At 53.4% G+C, this 13,673-nt stretch overlaps 1 protein-coding gene across 5 annotated transcripts in view; it reads right to left on the bottom strand.

Annotated features, from left to right (window-relative positions):
• Nucleotides 1-482: 482 nt before the first annotated feature.
• PTPRA (protein tyrosine phosphatase receptor type A) overlaps nt 483-13,673 on the bottom strand; it is a 77,928-nt gene continuing 64,737 nt past the window's right edge. For all 5 annotated transcript variants that reach the window (XM_038178436.2, XM_038178437.2, XM_072037896.1 and 2 more), the window contains 17 exons: nt 12,969-13,042; nt 11,217-11,353; nt 9,108-9,198; nt 8,730-8,806; nt 8,113-8,149; nt 7,335-7,432; nt 7,127-7,246; nt 6,253-6,419; nt 5,369-5,504; nt 4,913-5,062; nt 4,698-4,791; nt 4,273-4,349; nt 2,349-2,483; nt 2,140-2,265; nt 1,891-2,042; nt 1,600-1,735; nt 483-962 (listed from right to left, as the gene is read on the bottom strand). In XM_038178436.2, the coding sequence (XP_038034364.2) occupies nt 888-962; nt 1,600-1,735; nt 1,891-2,042; nt 2,140-2,265; nt 2,349-2,483; nt 4,273-4,349; nt 4,698-4,791; nt 4,913-5,062; nt 5,369-5,504; nt 6,253-6,419; nt 7,127-7,246; nt 7,335-7,432; nt 8,113-8,149; nt 8,730-8,806; nt 9,108-9,198; nt 11,217-11,353; nt 12,969-13,042 (1,882 nt within the window). In that variant the 3' untranslated portion in view covers nt 483-887. The remainder of the gene's footprint in view (nt 963-1,599; nt 1,736-1,890; nt 2,043-2,139; nt 2,266-2,348; nt 2,484-4,272; nt 4,350-4,697; nt 4,792-4,912; nt 5,063-5,368; nt 5,505-6,252; nt 6,420-7,126; nt 7,247-7,334; nt 7,433-8,112; nt 8,150-8,729; nt 8,807-9,107; nt 9,199-11,216; nt 11,354-12,968; nt 13,043-13,673) is intronic.

Genomic DNA, 13,673 nt, shown 5'->3' with positions numbered 1-13,673 from the left:
AACACGAACACAGCCCCAGCAATCCCAATGCCGGTTTGTGGGGGGGCTGCAGCTCCCCATAAATTTGGCTGGAGCCAACCTGGGTGAGCAGGGAGGGAGGCCCCGCAGCTGCAGGCACACCCCACACACCCGTTTCCTTCAGGGAGCAAAAAATCCTATTTCTTTTCCCCTTTTTTCCCCCTTTTTTAGTGCAAACCCCTCCTTGCACCGCGAGGTTCGTCTCCCGACCCCACTGACCCCAAAAGAGGCGACTTCTGCTGCTTCTTCCACACCCCCGAGGATATTTCCATACACACACACACAGAAAAAGCTTTTTTTGTTGTTTTTTTTTTCTCCTTTTTTTTTTTTTTTAAGAGCTGACCGGCAGAAAAATGTGAAACCATTTCCCTGCGAGGTTCGGAAAAAAAAAAAAGCTTGTGCTTGTGGGGAACGTTTCCAGAGATCCAGACTAGCTTGGCGGTTTGGTTTTGTTGCGTTTTGTGTTTTTTTTTTAAAAAAAACCTTTACTCCCTCAAGAAAAAAACAAAAAAAAAAAGAGATTTACAAACGAAATACCAGCCTGCAGCAGCTCTCCAGAAGAGAGGCGGTGTGACGACAGGAATCCAACCAGCACGCGATTTAATTCCCCAATAAAACATTGGAAAAAAGAAAAAAAAAAAAAAAAAAAGGAGCCGACAGTATCTGCACTAAACACGTTGCTACATATAAAATCTCCAGCTAAGATGAAGCTCGTGGTACCAACCTCTAAAACAGTTAAGATATATACACGTATTCTGGGGGGGTATATTAACAAACAGAATATTACAAAATATTAAAGAAGGCAACTCTTCTGTCATTTTTTTTTTGTCTTTTTTTTAGTTTTTTTGTCTTTTTTTTTGTTGTTTTTTTCACTTGAAGTTGGCGTAGTCTGAGAAGGCGTCGATGTATTCCTGCACCACCTTGTAGCAGAATTCGTACTGTTCCTGTGGGGAGCAGAAAAGCAGAAAAGAGAGGGTTAGGCAAGAAAAAATCCACCTTTGAGGAATAGCGAGGTGATTTGGGGTCCGCGCCCTGCTGTCACCGTTAGCAGCTGCCCCCATAAGAAGTATTTTATGGCTCTTGTGGGGCTGGGAAAGGGGAGAAACCCATGGGGGATGTCTCTGGATGGAACAGCAGGAGCTGCTTTCCTCCTCCCTTCCCTGAAGTCCTATTTTGAGCCCAAACAGACCTAAAAAAATCCCCGAGCATCCTCGCAGCCCCTCTTGTTGAACCTCCTCCAGCCCTGTGTGCTCTTCTCCCTGCCACGCGTTCTGCCCAGGTCACCCCAAGATGAGTTTCCAGGCTGTTTTTTCATAATTACACGGGGTAAGGGGTGAGGATGTCCCCAAAAAGGCTCCCCCAGCTCAAAAAGGGGGTGATCCACTCCGCCAGCCCAGCTCCGCTCCCCCCATGTCCCAGCAGGAGGACGGGGAGGGAACCTCTTCACCCACCTCCACCCCAAAGCTTTCACAGTGGGGGGAAAAAACCTTCAGCTGGGGAAGTTTTTCTCCAAAATCTCAGGGAATTGAGCCCCCAAAATGTCCTCAGCGAGGCCCTGGGAGCGTGCTCGGCCGCCCTTACCAGTGTCTGCACCATATGCGGCCTCTGTAGTCGTAAGCTCTTCACCGTCTGAAAGACGTCGAGGATCCCTTCTGCCTTCACCCTTTCCAGCACAGTGCTCAGAGCGCAGAAAGTTCCCGTTCTCCCCGCTCCGGCACTGCCACAGAGAAACCCAGAGGTGAAGGAATCCACTCACCATACCCCATCATGTTTTTTCCTCATCTCCACGCACAACCCCAAGCCGCATGGTCTGAAAAACGCCGGCGGTTTGGAGGAGAAGGCGAAGCCAGCCCCGAATTTCGGGGGTTTTACCTGCAGTGCACGGTGATGGGGTGGTTGCCCGACTGCTGCTGCTGCTTCTGCACGGCCGCGATGATGTTGATCATCCCCTTCCCGTCGCTGGGGATCCCAACCTCGGGCCAGCCGTGGAAGTGAAACTGCCGGATCTGCCGGCTCTTGTTTTCCTGGGGGGGGAGAGCACAGCTGGAGCTCAGCACGGCAGGAGGAGGAGGAGGAAAAGCTGAGGTTCCCCCAAAAAAAGGGCCAAGGGTGGGCTCTTACCCTGGTGTTGGTCACCAGCAGGTCCCGCACCGTGTAGCTCTCGCACTCCTCCTCTTTTTTCAGCTCCACGGTGATGTCCCCGTAGGACACGGAGCCGTCGGAGGGCCAGTACTGGGCGCACTTCTCCTGGGAAAGCATTGCAGGAGGGGTCAGGGGGGGCTCTGGTGCCTTTTAGGGCTTGCCTGGATGCAGCCAGGCCGTGCTTTTACCTGGCCTCTCTCCTCCAGCTCCGTCAGCATCACGATGGAGCAGGATTTCCACTCCCAGATCATCCTCCAGAAGTCCTCTATCGTGTGCTGCAGCGGCCCTTGGCTGGCGATGTAGGAATCCTTCTGGCGATAACCCTGCATGGAAACAGAGGAAAAAAATGTGTTTTTTGGGGGGAAAACACCTTCAAACCTTGTTTGTGGTGCTCAGAGGGGCTCTGGCAGAGGTGTCACTGCTCTGCTGAGAAATCTCCCTGGGCGCAGCACCCCCGTGGAGCTCTCCGTGTGATTTAATCTTGCAAAGAGCGCGGCGCAGGCACTCTTCATCCCGCCTGGAAGTGCCAAGTGAAAGGGCACGCCAGATTAGCAAACCCGCTCTGCCCTATTCCTCCACGCCAGGCAGAGAGGCTGCGGTGCCCAGGCTGCTCGTCGCGGCTCCCCGCGCCGTGCCAGGCTCTCCGCACGCTCAGCTCCACCAGCTGAGGTCCGCGTGGGAGCTCTCCCCTCCAAAATACCCAAGAAATGGTAAATCTGGTGGATTTTGGGGCTTTCTGGCTCATTCCAAGTGCAGCACTGTGCAAATAATCGCAGCCTGGGCGCGGGCAGAGCCATCTGCCTTGGTTTGACCAGCCCCAAAATCTTGGCAGCTGAGGCACCGCCAGACAAAGCTCTGCCACGGCGAGCCCTTCGTTTGTGCCAAGTGCAGCTGAGGCAGGCTCGAATTCCCCAGGTGTGCGTGGCCCTATGTGGCTGGAGGAGAAAGGTTTGGCTTTCCAGAACTCCTAAAGACATGTTGAAAAGCCTGAACTTTGTAGCAATCACGGCTAAGTGCTCCAGTTCTGCTTCTTCCCGGGGATTTGGGGAAGAAAGGAGCAAACGCAGGCGTTGTCAGAAGTCAGGGTGACTCCGCTCCGCCAGAAGAGCACGAAAACCTCCACCGCTCCCCCGTGACCTCACGGCAGGCTGACTGCAGATGTTTCATCATTCGGGGCTCGTCATCGAAACGAAGCTCAGCGGAGGCAGGAAATTGAGCCCTCGACAAAATTGCCTGCCTGACATTTCGGCTTTCTGATCTAGACCAAGCTGGCTGCTCGCATCCGCCTTTCGGCAGCAGCTGACGCAGCCACAGCACATGCAGGGACCTGACAAGAGGGTTTTTTTTGGGGGGAAAAGCTCATTTGGGACGTTGTATCTGGGGAATGCATTGATTTTACGAGTTCAGCCCGTGGCAGTAATTACCCTTTGGGGGAAAAAAAAAAAAATCCCCGCTGCCGTGAGGAAATGATATTAGAAATTGGGCTGGGAGAAATGATGTTAGAAAAAAAATAAATGGTGTTAGAGATTGGGCTAATTCTTTGTCACTTACCCAGCGCTGCACAAAGATAAACACTGCTGGGAGACGGCCCCCTGAAGTCAACAGGATTACTCACGAGAAAAAAGGCTGTGCAATCACTGCTGTCCTCCTCGGAGGGAGGAAAGCACTTAACCTCCCCGCCTCATTTCCTCCAGCCACCGGGACAGGTGTAATGGGATTGACCTGGTTTTCTCCAGGGTTTTGGGATCTGTGCACCACTCTGTTAACTAATCTGGGGGATGTTTTCTGACCAAACGAGCCATGAAGCAATTACTTTCATGGCTTTGGGCATCCGCTTCTCCGAGGCCATCGTCAAACCCCGGAGCTGCAGAAGGGAGAGCAGGATTTGGAGGCTCTGCTTAGGCTCTACATCTCCTCTCCCACTCAAGCCACGAAGAAACTGGGGGTACAGACTGAGAACCCGCTGCCTGCACGGTTTCTCTGAGACAAACCAGTGCTAAAAAAGCAAAGAGAAGTGGAAGGAAGCTTATGAAACCTGTAGGAGAAGGGTTTCAGGACAAATCCTTCCCGCAGGGAGAAGTGTGAGGTGGGAGAAGATTCGAGAAGACTCACATCAATGAAGGACGCGTTTACGTAGTCTGTGTTTTCTTCACCTCTCTTCACTGGAATGATTACTCGGTTGAATTCATCTGAAACAGAAGCAAAACGATCTGAGTTTTGGGGAATTTTATTGAGAATCATGCGTGGCCTTTGGCTGGGAAGTCACCAAGCCCTAAATGAGACACAGGAAGATGTGGGACGGGAGCCCTCTGCTCATTTAGAACAAGAAGACTTGGTTCTGCCTCCTGCCATGCTGTGGTTTTGGGGGACTGGAGCAGGGAGAAGGGTGCAAGGACCCTGAAAACCCACCTCACCTTGACCCTGCCCCTTCATGCTGTCCCTGCCAGACGTCCTCCCGAGTCCCCCTCCCACCTCAGCCACCCTGTGCCCCCACCAACGCCTCTGTCCCCCTCCTCGTTGACCCAGCCCAGCCTTACATGGAATTATCTGAAGCACCCTGTTCTTCTTCATGTTCGCCGGCAGATTGCCCGTCCTCATCTTGTCGTTCTGAATCTTGATCGAAGTCAGCTTCTGCAGAGGAAGAAAGGAAAGCAGGGAGAGCTTTTTGGGGCCAGCAGAGGAAAACCAAGCACACGAGGCTCCCTGCTGCCCCGGCACGGGCTGAGCAAACCAGAGCAGGAACCAGGCTCACCTTGAACTCCTCTTCCAGGCCGTTGCTGCTGGTCCCTGGCACCTTGTTGTAGATCTTCTGGAGGTGGATTTCTAATGAAGTCACCTCCAGCTCTGTGTCGCCGTAGAGATAGTGCTCCAGCAGCGCTTGGTATATGAACACATACTGCATCTGGAAAGGGTGTGGGGAGAGGCCCTCAGCTCCCAGGGGGACCTCGGCGGGCACCCCGTGAGGGCTCCGAGGTTTTATTTGCTATTCCTGCAGGAATCTGACCCAAAGCTGCGAGGGAAAGCTGGTGATTGCAACCAGCGGGACCTAACGAAAGGCTCCCTCGACACAGCTCTGTCTCAGAGCTCCTCCCAAACCCAGGGACGACCTCGAGCTGCACACAGAGCTGCTGCAGGGGGCTGTGGGGCCGAGAGCACGAAGGAAAACCCAAAAGAGAGAAGCTCCAGGGGAGCAGAGCGGCGTGCTTACATCTGTCTGTACCATCTGGCAGCGCTGAGCCCGGATTCGGCTGACGAAGCCGTAAACGTCCACCTTCCTCTCGGCGTGCATCATGTCCAGCATGGCATCGATGACGATGAAAGTGCCCGTGCGTCCCACCCCGGCGCTGAAAAGGCAGAGGGGACAAGGAATAAGTCGCTGCAGCAGCACCGAGAGCCCCGTGTTGGAGCCTGGAGCTGCGTAGAAAACAGCAAATTGGGTTTAGGAGGAGGGAGAGGTTTCTACCCGCTGCCCTTCCACCCTCCACGCCGTGAGGGTGAGCTTTATTTTTGTGCCTGGTGTAAAGGAGGGATGGAAGATGAGGCTGGGTGATGCTACGGAGAGCCTGAGCCCTTTTGTCTGCTGCCTCCTGAGAAGGAAGCTGGGAAGTTGGACTCGGGAGGTGGCAAACCTTAAACCAAACCTTTAATCTCTGCCTTTAACCGTGGGGCTTTCCCTTTCGGAAAGGGACATAGCCTCCTGCAAACCCCAGGGGTGGTGCTGAGTCTGAATCTCGCATAAACAACGTGGGTTCCCCCTCGCAGGCTGAGCACCAGCTCCCTGCAGCTCAGGATGCTGCCCTCGCGGGCCCAGAGCACCAAGGGAGGTGCCTCCAAAGCACAGGAGGGGATTTTAGCTCAGCTCTGACTGAATCGAGCTGCACCAAGTGATCAAGAACCTCGCTCAGATCAATTTATTTTTATTTTTTTTGAATGTTCCCGTGTGGACAGGCCGAAGCTCGCAGCGTTAAATAACAAGTGGGAATGAAAAAAAAAAGGAAAAACTGATGGAAAAAAACATCCTTTTGGTATTAAATAGAAGATGCTTCCCAGGCAAGCGGGGAGAGGCAGAGGTTAGCTGTCACCAGTGCTCACCTGCAGTGCACCACTATGGCTCCTGCGTACTGGGGGTTACAGGTCTTCACCTTCTTCAGGAACTTCAGCATCCCTATGGGAGTGAAGGGCACCCCGAAATCGGGCCAGCTGGTGAAGTGGAACTGCGTGACGAGGCGCTGAGGCTTCTTGTTCGTGACGTCGCCTACCTGCAGGGGAAAGGCGGGCTGGGATTCATCCCAAATACTTAGATTTACTTTCTTTTCCCCAAAAGCAGGGGGCAGAGGGGGAGCTACGGCCCCCAGGCTGAACTTAGCAGGCTTAGGAAGCGTCGAACCAAAGCTCCAGGGCCGGATTTGGCTCTAAAAGGCTGTTATTTTAATTGCTCTGCATCATATCCTGCATCCTGCGGGTGGCCTTGAAGCTGGAAAACACCAGAGCAGCTCCTACCATCACCCAGGTGATGCCACCTGCCCAATTTCATCCCCAACCTGACTCTCTCATTCCCCATGCCCCCCCCCGCCAGTTTTGTCGCCTGCCTCTGGGAGCATGGGGAAAACAACCAGTGACGAAGGCAGCCGGAGCCTCGGAGGGTGGGACGAGGGAGTGACGGATGGGAAAGGCGAGGAAAAGCAACGCGCACGGCGCTGGCGCTGGGTTTCGTCTGGGCTCGTGAGGCGGAGCTGGCTCCTGTGGAGGCACCGAAAGGGACAGCGACTGCTGGAGGATTTTGGGGCTGAACGTCAGACCTGGCTGCTGCCTGCCTTGAGTGGAAAACGGGGTCCCAGGCACTCGAGGTGAGCATGTTTGTAATAACTCTGGGTCGAAAGGGAGGCGGGGATGCTGTGGGGTGAGACTGCAGAGGGCACCGGCCCCGAGGAGGGATGCGGGGAGGGATTTGGGGGGGGTGCAGCACCTGCTGGATGCAGAACTTGCGCACGGTGTAGTCCACCAGCACCGTCACGTCCTCCACGGACACACGGATGTTCCCGTAGGTCCAGCAGCCCTGATCCGGCCAGTACTGAGCACATTTACACTGCGGGGAGAGATGGGAGGCGGGCGGCTGAGATTGGGAGAAAAACTCAGGAGAAGAGGGCGGGGAGAGGCGAAAAGCTGCCACCCACCTCCTTCCTCTCCTTCAGGTTGGTCACCATCACGATCGTTGCCGTGTTTTGCTCCCAGATCATCCTCCAGAAGTCGTTCACTGTTTCTTCCTTTGGTCCTAAGGGCAAAATGAACAGATGGGGTTGTTATTAGGGAAAGGAATTGGCCACACGAGAGCTGCTGATGCTGAGATGGTTTTTGCCGGTAGATGTCAGCACAGGATGCGTCCCCGGGTAGGTTGGCTAACCCAAACAACAATCCTATCACACACAATAGCAGGGCTATTTTTTTTTTTTTAAAGGGACTGGAGACTTTTTATGACCGGGAATTCCATTTTTAGCCCCAGAAAGGGGAAATCAGACACACGGAGCGTGGAAACAACTTGCCCAAGGTCACACGGGGAAACCGTGGCCGTCGCAAATAGCACGCACGAGTCCTGCCCCCGAGCCTTGTGCTTTAACCACGGGATCCTATTTCAATATGGCACGGGAATCGCTCTCCACCGCCTGCCAGGCAAGGAGCTGACTCAACCTCCACATCCCCTGCCAAGCCCGAGGCTAAGGGCGAGCCAGGGGAAAAAAGGAGAGGCGAAGCTTTGCCCCGGCTGGGTGACAGGAGAGCTGCTGTCAGGCTCTGCTGGGAGCTTGGGAAGAGTTGTGGCACACCCGCAGAAATACTTTTTGGGGCCAAGCTGTGGGCCAGCCCAGCCTCTTTTCACCCTGAGCAGGGTCCACACAGGGCAGGAGGACCCAGCCCAAACCCCTCGAGGCGCAGCTAGCAGCACAACCGGGTGCTTACCTTGTGCAGCAATGAACTTGTTTTTCTCTTGGTACCCCTGCGGAGAAAAGGAGAAAAAGGGGAGATGAAAGACCAGCATTTGCCCAAGGCAAGAAACAGGACATCAAATTAATAAAAAGCAGGATTTTGTATTCATATGAGCACTATAAAGTGAAGTTTACACTCTCCCACTCTCCAAAATCATCAATTCCCTACCAGAAGGCACAGACCCTGCTGCCCCCTAGGAGCCGAGTAGGGCAAAGATATTTCTCAATACATTTTAGCCAGACTGCCTGATCTCTTTTTCAGGTCCAGCCCTGCAAGCTGGGAAGTACCTGTGATTAATCAGCCCCAGGAGCCGTCAGCTGTTAATCAGAAATCCTCTGCTCACTGGGAACGGCTCCCAAATCCCTCCCAAAGCGGCCGGCTTGGGCTCTGCAGCACCCCCAGGAGCTTTGCGTTATTGCAGAAGGGGGAGGAAAGCGAGGTGTGAAGAGATGGGGCTGAGCAATGGCAGAGCTCCAGGCGGAATTTACGTTCACCCCTGTCCTCCAGGGTCCTCTCCCAGACAAAAGTCGCACCCCATAAAAGCCACACACGTGGCCGGGCCCTGCTTCGGGGGGAAAGCAGCCACTTACATTAATGAAGGAGGCATTAATGTAGTCAGAGTCAGGAACCCCTTCGACGGGAGTCAGGTGAACCCTGGAATGATCATCTGGGGAAAAATGACAAGTGGGCATTAAAAACAAAAACCCCACAGGGCTGGAAATGACATTTTTTGGAGCAGAGCCCGGGCTCGGTGGGTCCCCATCCCGGCTTCGCTGCATGAATAAATGACTTTGTGCCCCCAAATTCTTCTCTGAACATGCCTGGGGAGGTGCTGGACCTTACCCAAGGATGGATTTTGTGTGTATAAAGCTTTGGAAGCTGCAGCAGCCCCTCGGGGAGGCGAGACCACCCCGGCAGCGTCCTCCCTCACCCAGACCCCCAGCCCCACCGGCCGCTCTGCTACCTACAGGGCAAAATGTTCACGTATCGGTTCTTCTCCTTGTTCTCCTCCTTGGAAGCAGCTTCACACGTGGCCTGAATGGGACACGCTGGGAGAGCCTGCAACGGCACAAAACGGGGTTTGGGGTGATACCGTCCCACACCAGGGGGCTCGTGGCACTGCTAAACGTGAAGGAGGCAGGGCTCTGGCACGGGTCAGGTGTGCCACGTCTGAGCATCCCATCTGAGGGGCAAAAAGGAGGGGCAAATATTAACTTTTGCCCTTCTCTGGCCTCCAGGAGGTAGGTGAGTAGCAGCTCCTGTCCAGGGAAAGAAAATCAGAGCACAGAGGGGCTGCCCTGCAGCTCTCTGGGCAGCACCAACACTCCTGGGTGCTCAGCTCTCCAAAATCCATGGGTCAGCCACACCACCAGCCTGCCCCAGCTCTGCTAATCCCTACCTCCTCTCCCTCACCTTCATCCCTGCACTGCTCCTTGCCCCCACGCAGCTCCAGGTGACCATTTAGACAGCCTGGGCTGAGCAAATCCCTTCCCAGAGGCTCTATCTGCAGCCTCCAGCCCCACAAACACGAGGTGGCAGCAAAGCCTCCAACACCAAACACACCAGCACGGGGTTTCGGGAGCTCATTTCTACGCAGGGAGGCTCCTGCTGAGATTTCCTCCATTAACAGCCAGGCCAAACGTGACCAGACTGAAGCCCCAGCTTCAAAATCCCACAGCCCGAGTACCTGCAGGGTACTGTCCCCACCAGGAAGCTTTCTGTGCAACCCAGCAGTGGGTTTTCTTTCATTAATTAGGCTGGTGGGGAATCCAGCTAGCCCAGCAGCTCTGGTGTAATGCCCCAGACAGTTATTAGCTTTGTCCCCTGCCTCATCACCTCTCTCAGCATCACATCTCTCAGTTACTGCCTGGCCGAGATGAAACCGTACGAGGTTCATCATCACAAGGGGCTGTAGAACCACGGAGAACCTTTAGAGATCTTAGAAGAGATGATCAGAGCACGATACTTGACTTATTGCCAAAATCCATCAGTGCTGAAGGCCAGGTGCTGTTCTGTAAATCGTCACGGTTCAGACTAAAGGTTAACAGCTCACTCGAGCAGACTGGGTCGTTTCCATTCCTCTGTCAGAACTCTTGTTTTGGCTGTTTGTGGATTTGGGACACCACCACAGCACAACTTTAGAAGCAGTTTGTGTTGGTGGTGCTTCCCTCACAGCCATGAGGATCAGGAGGAGGGGAGGCAGCACCGGGGAGGAAACCAGCAGCCTGGGATGCTCTTCCAGAGCTCCTCCACCTCAAAACATTCATGATACGTCCTGGCCCCAAAAACTGAAACCCCATAGTGCAGCCTGCTAGCAAAGCTCTCTACGTTTTGTAGTGAATGCAATAACCTTGCTCATTATTTATCAACTCAATTATCCCCTTTGCTCGTGTGACACCCCAAAACTGGGATCCCTGCAGGTGGGAGAAGAGCCTTCAGCATACCTGCAAATCACCACCACGCCTCAGTAACCTGCTTTAAACACAAGATGAACCTAGACAATGGGATGGAAGATGCCCAGAAAAGCCTGCAAAATGAGAGCAGGTGGGTGGGCAGACAGGCCCACTCAGGCAAAGAGACAGAGGGATCCTACAACCCAGTTACGAGGGTAAAAACCTCTTTGTGCGTTTTGCAATAAATATGTAAAAGTCTCCGAGTAGCTCCCCCTTTGATGTACCAGCTGTTTTGTCTCCGCTCTTCTGCCAAATGAGACCGGGATTTTTCTGCTGTGTGTCACACGCCCTACACAGTTAGCTGCGTGCCCGAGCTGCGGGATTTCAGGGAAAGAAGGCAGAGATTTGAATTCTCTCTCCATCACGCTCTTCATCTCATCAGCTGTGAAACTGCTCTGGGGCTGCAGATAATCACTGCCCCCCTTGAAATAAACACCCATCGCTTTGCAGAGGAACAGAGAAGCCTTTTGGACCCGTCTGAAAAATGAGCACCACCCCGTACCGGCTTGGTTGTGTCCACTGGAAAAAAACACTGCCAGGGAGTGAAGAAACCCCTTTATTCAAGTGTCCCGCTCCCATCCATCCCTCGAGCTGCGGGAGAGAGGGAGAGGCAAAGGCACTCACGTTGAACTCTTCTCGGAAGAGCTTGTTGTCATCTGCCATCCGGCGGTTTATCTCCTCTTCCAGCTTGTCGACGGGCAGAGGAGGGTATTTTCTGTTGGTGCTGGGGGACCTGGCGAGCAGCGGCATGCTCTGAGGCTCTGCAACAACACCCGGGCATCAGAGGTGTCCCCCAGCCTCTCTTCAGTGCCCGGCACCCATCCCCAGCACCCATCCTCGCCCACCTGCCCCGGGCTGTCCGTGTTTGGGGCCACCTTTCTGACCCTGCTCATGGATTTTGTTCCTCCTTTGGGCAAAAATGTGGGGATGCTGTGATAAGGGGGAACTCTGTCATCACCCTGGGGCTGAGCATTGCTCTTTCCTACAGCCAGGATGCTGAAATGAGGCCCAAGCCTCATTTTTTGGGGATGGACACCAGGGTCTGTTGTGATAGGGCAAGGGGGAATGGCTTTAAACTAAAAGAGGGCAGATTTAGGTTAAATATTAAGAAGAAATTCTTCACTTTGAGGGTGGTGAGGCCCTGCCCAGGCTGCCCCAAGGAGCTGTGGCTGCCCCATCCCTGGCAGTGCCCAAGCCCAGGCTGGATGGGGCTGGGGGCAGCCTGGGCTGGGGGCTCGGGGTGGCTCTGAGGTCCCTTCCAACCCCTACCATCCTTTGCCTTTTTGAAGACTACCTCATCTGAATTCATCCTTCACCCTCGTTAACCCAGAAAGTTTGGCAGGATGACCGTGACATAACTCCCAGGTGAGCACAGCGAGGGCTGCTCTCGACTGTGGTTTCACCGCGCAACGCAAGCGAAGCCAAGAAAGGCCACGTGAGGGTTATATCAACACGACTGACGGTTTATAAAGTTCACACCTTAGCTTACAGCAACATAAAGCTCGGGCTGGGAAAGCCTTAGCTGCCAACGTGAAAAAAAAAGGTGCTGATTTTCAGTTAGCGCTCACTCGTAAGGTGTCTGCTTCATATGGGGGAGCTCAAATAAAGGATGGGAACTGGGTCTGAGAGGTGGAGGTTCCTCTTCAGCTCTTACAGACACCGCTCACATTACAGCAGGTTGCCACAAGACTTTTTAATTGCATTTGTAATATCTGTGCATCCTTCAGAAGTCTGAGAAGGTTTTTATAAAGAAAGCCCAATGCATTCCCTGCTTTCTCTCTGAAATGTTAACTGGGTGCCTACGGTCAAGACCTCCACAAGAGTTTGAATCCCCTAATTTAAAAGGGGGGGAAGGATGTTGAATTATTTCACAAAGGTGTGTTTTTTCAAAAAAGGTGCTTATTTGAGTCAAACGGATATTGTGGATATTCAAAGGGAATTGCAAGCAGTTCAGTTTTGGAAGCGATCACATTACTGAAAACTTGAGGGAAAACATTTGTCACTGGAATTCAAGCAGGGAAGAGAATTCTCATTTTTATAAAAGTGTGTCAGAATCATGGAAAACAGAAAGTTCCGAACAAGAAAGAAAGGAAAACACAGATTAGAAAAACATCTTCCTGCAAAAACATTAGGGGAAACAAAGCCAGGGCACCCAGCCCTCTGGCCGCAGCGGGCCCTGCCTGCTGAATTTGCACTGGGCTCAGACTGCTACAGTGCCAAACACATGGGTTTCCTGGACTTCTACAGGCCTCGGTTTTATAAATAAATAAATTAATTAAAGCAACTAAAACAAGCCATTTGTGGTTTGAAGGAGGAATTGGCCTGCTCTGTAACCCTCTGTCCCCTGTCCCCCTGTCATGGCAGCACAGGCCTCACCTGCATCGTCCGCCCGGCCGTTGGGCAAGCGGAAGGAGTTGGAGTGACTCCCTGCTTGCTTGTATTTCTTGAACCTAAGGAAAACAAAAAAAAAGGAGTTAGAAAATCAGGAGTCAGCCACCAGGGGTTGTGCCTGGAAGCCTGCTTCTGCTAAAACGGGCCTGCGGCCTACCTGTACCTAAAGGGGGCTGCAGGAAAGCTGGGGAGGGACGTTTTGTCAGGGGGTGTAGTGATAGGACAAGGAGTAATGGCTTTAAACTGAAAAAGGGCAGATTTAGGTTAGATACAAGGCAGAAATTTGTCACTGTGAGGGCGGTGAGGCCCTGTCCAGGCCGCCCCGAGGAGCTGTGGCTGCCCCAGCCCTGGCAGTGAGGGGAATTTTATGAATTCACTGTTGGATCCAAGAGGTGAACAAGCAAACAGCGCTAAGGGGACCTGTAAAATCCTGCCCACGGACACAGCTTCCAGCCAGCTGCCAGCAGAAAGGCTGCAGGCACAAGGTGCAGGCCAGGAGGACGGCCTTTAAGGCTGGTTTTTACAGAGAGCACCCCAAGGAGCTCCTGCGCCGCGGGCTGATTCAGCAAAGCCCGTAAAACCTAAGTTCATCCATCCTTATTCAGCAAAGCCCTTCTCCGTGGGCTTTTAACTGGAAGCACGTGCTCACTCCCCATTTCCCCGAAGTTAAGTGTTTTGCTGAATCACTGG

Source organism: Anas platyrhynchos, chromosome 4 (genome assembly GCF_047663525.1).
Source record: "Anas platyrhynchos isolate ZD024472 breed Pekin duck chromosome 4, IASCAAS_PekinDuck_T2T, whole genome shotgun sequence".
NCBI lineage: Eukaryota > Metazoa > Chordata > Aves > Anseriformes > Anatidae > Anas > Anas platyrhynchos.
The sequence above is the reverse complement of the archived record's forward strand: the minus strand, read 5'-3'. Positions and strand labels throughout refer to the sequence as shown.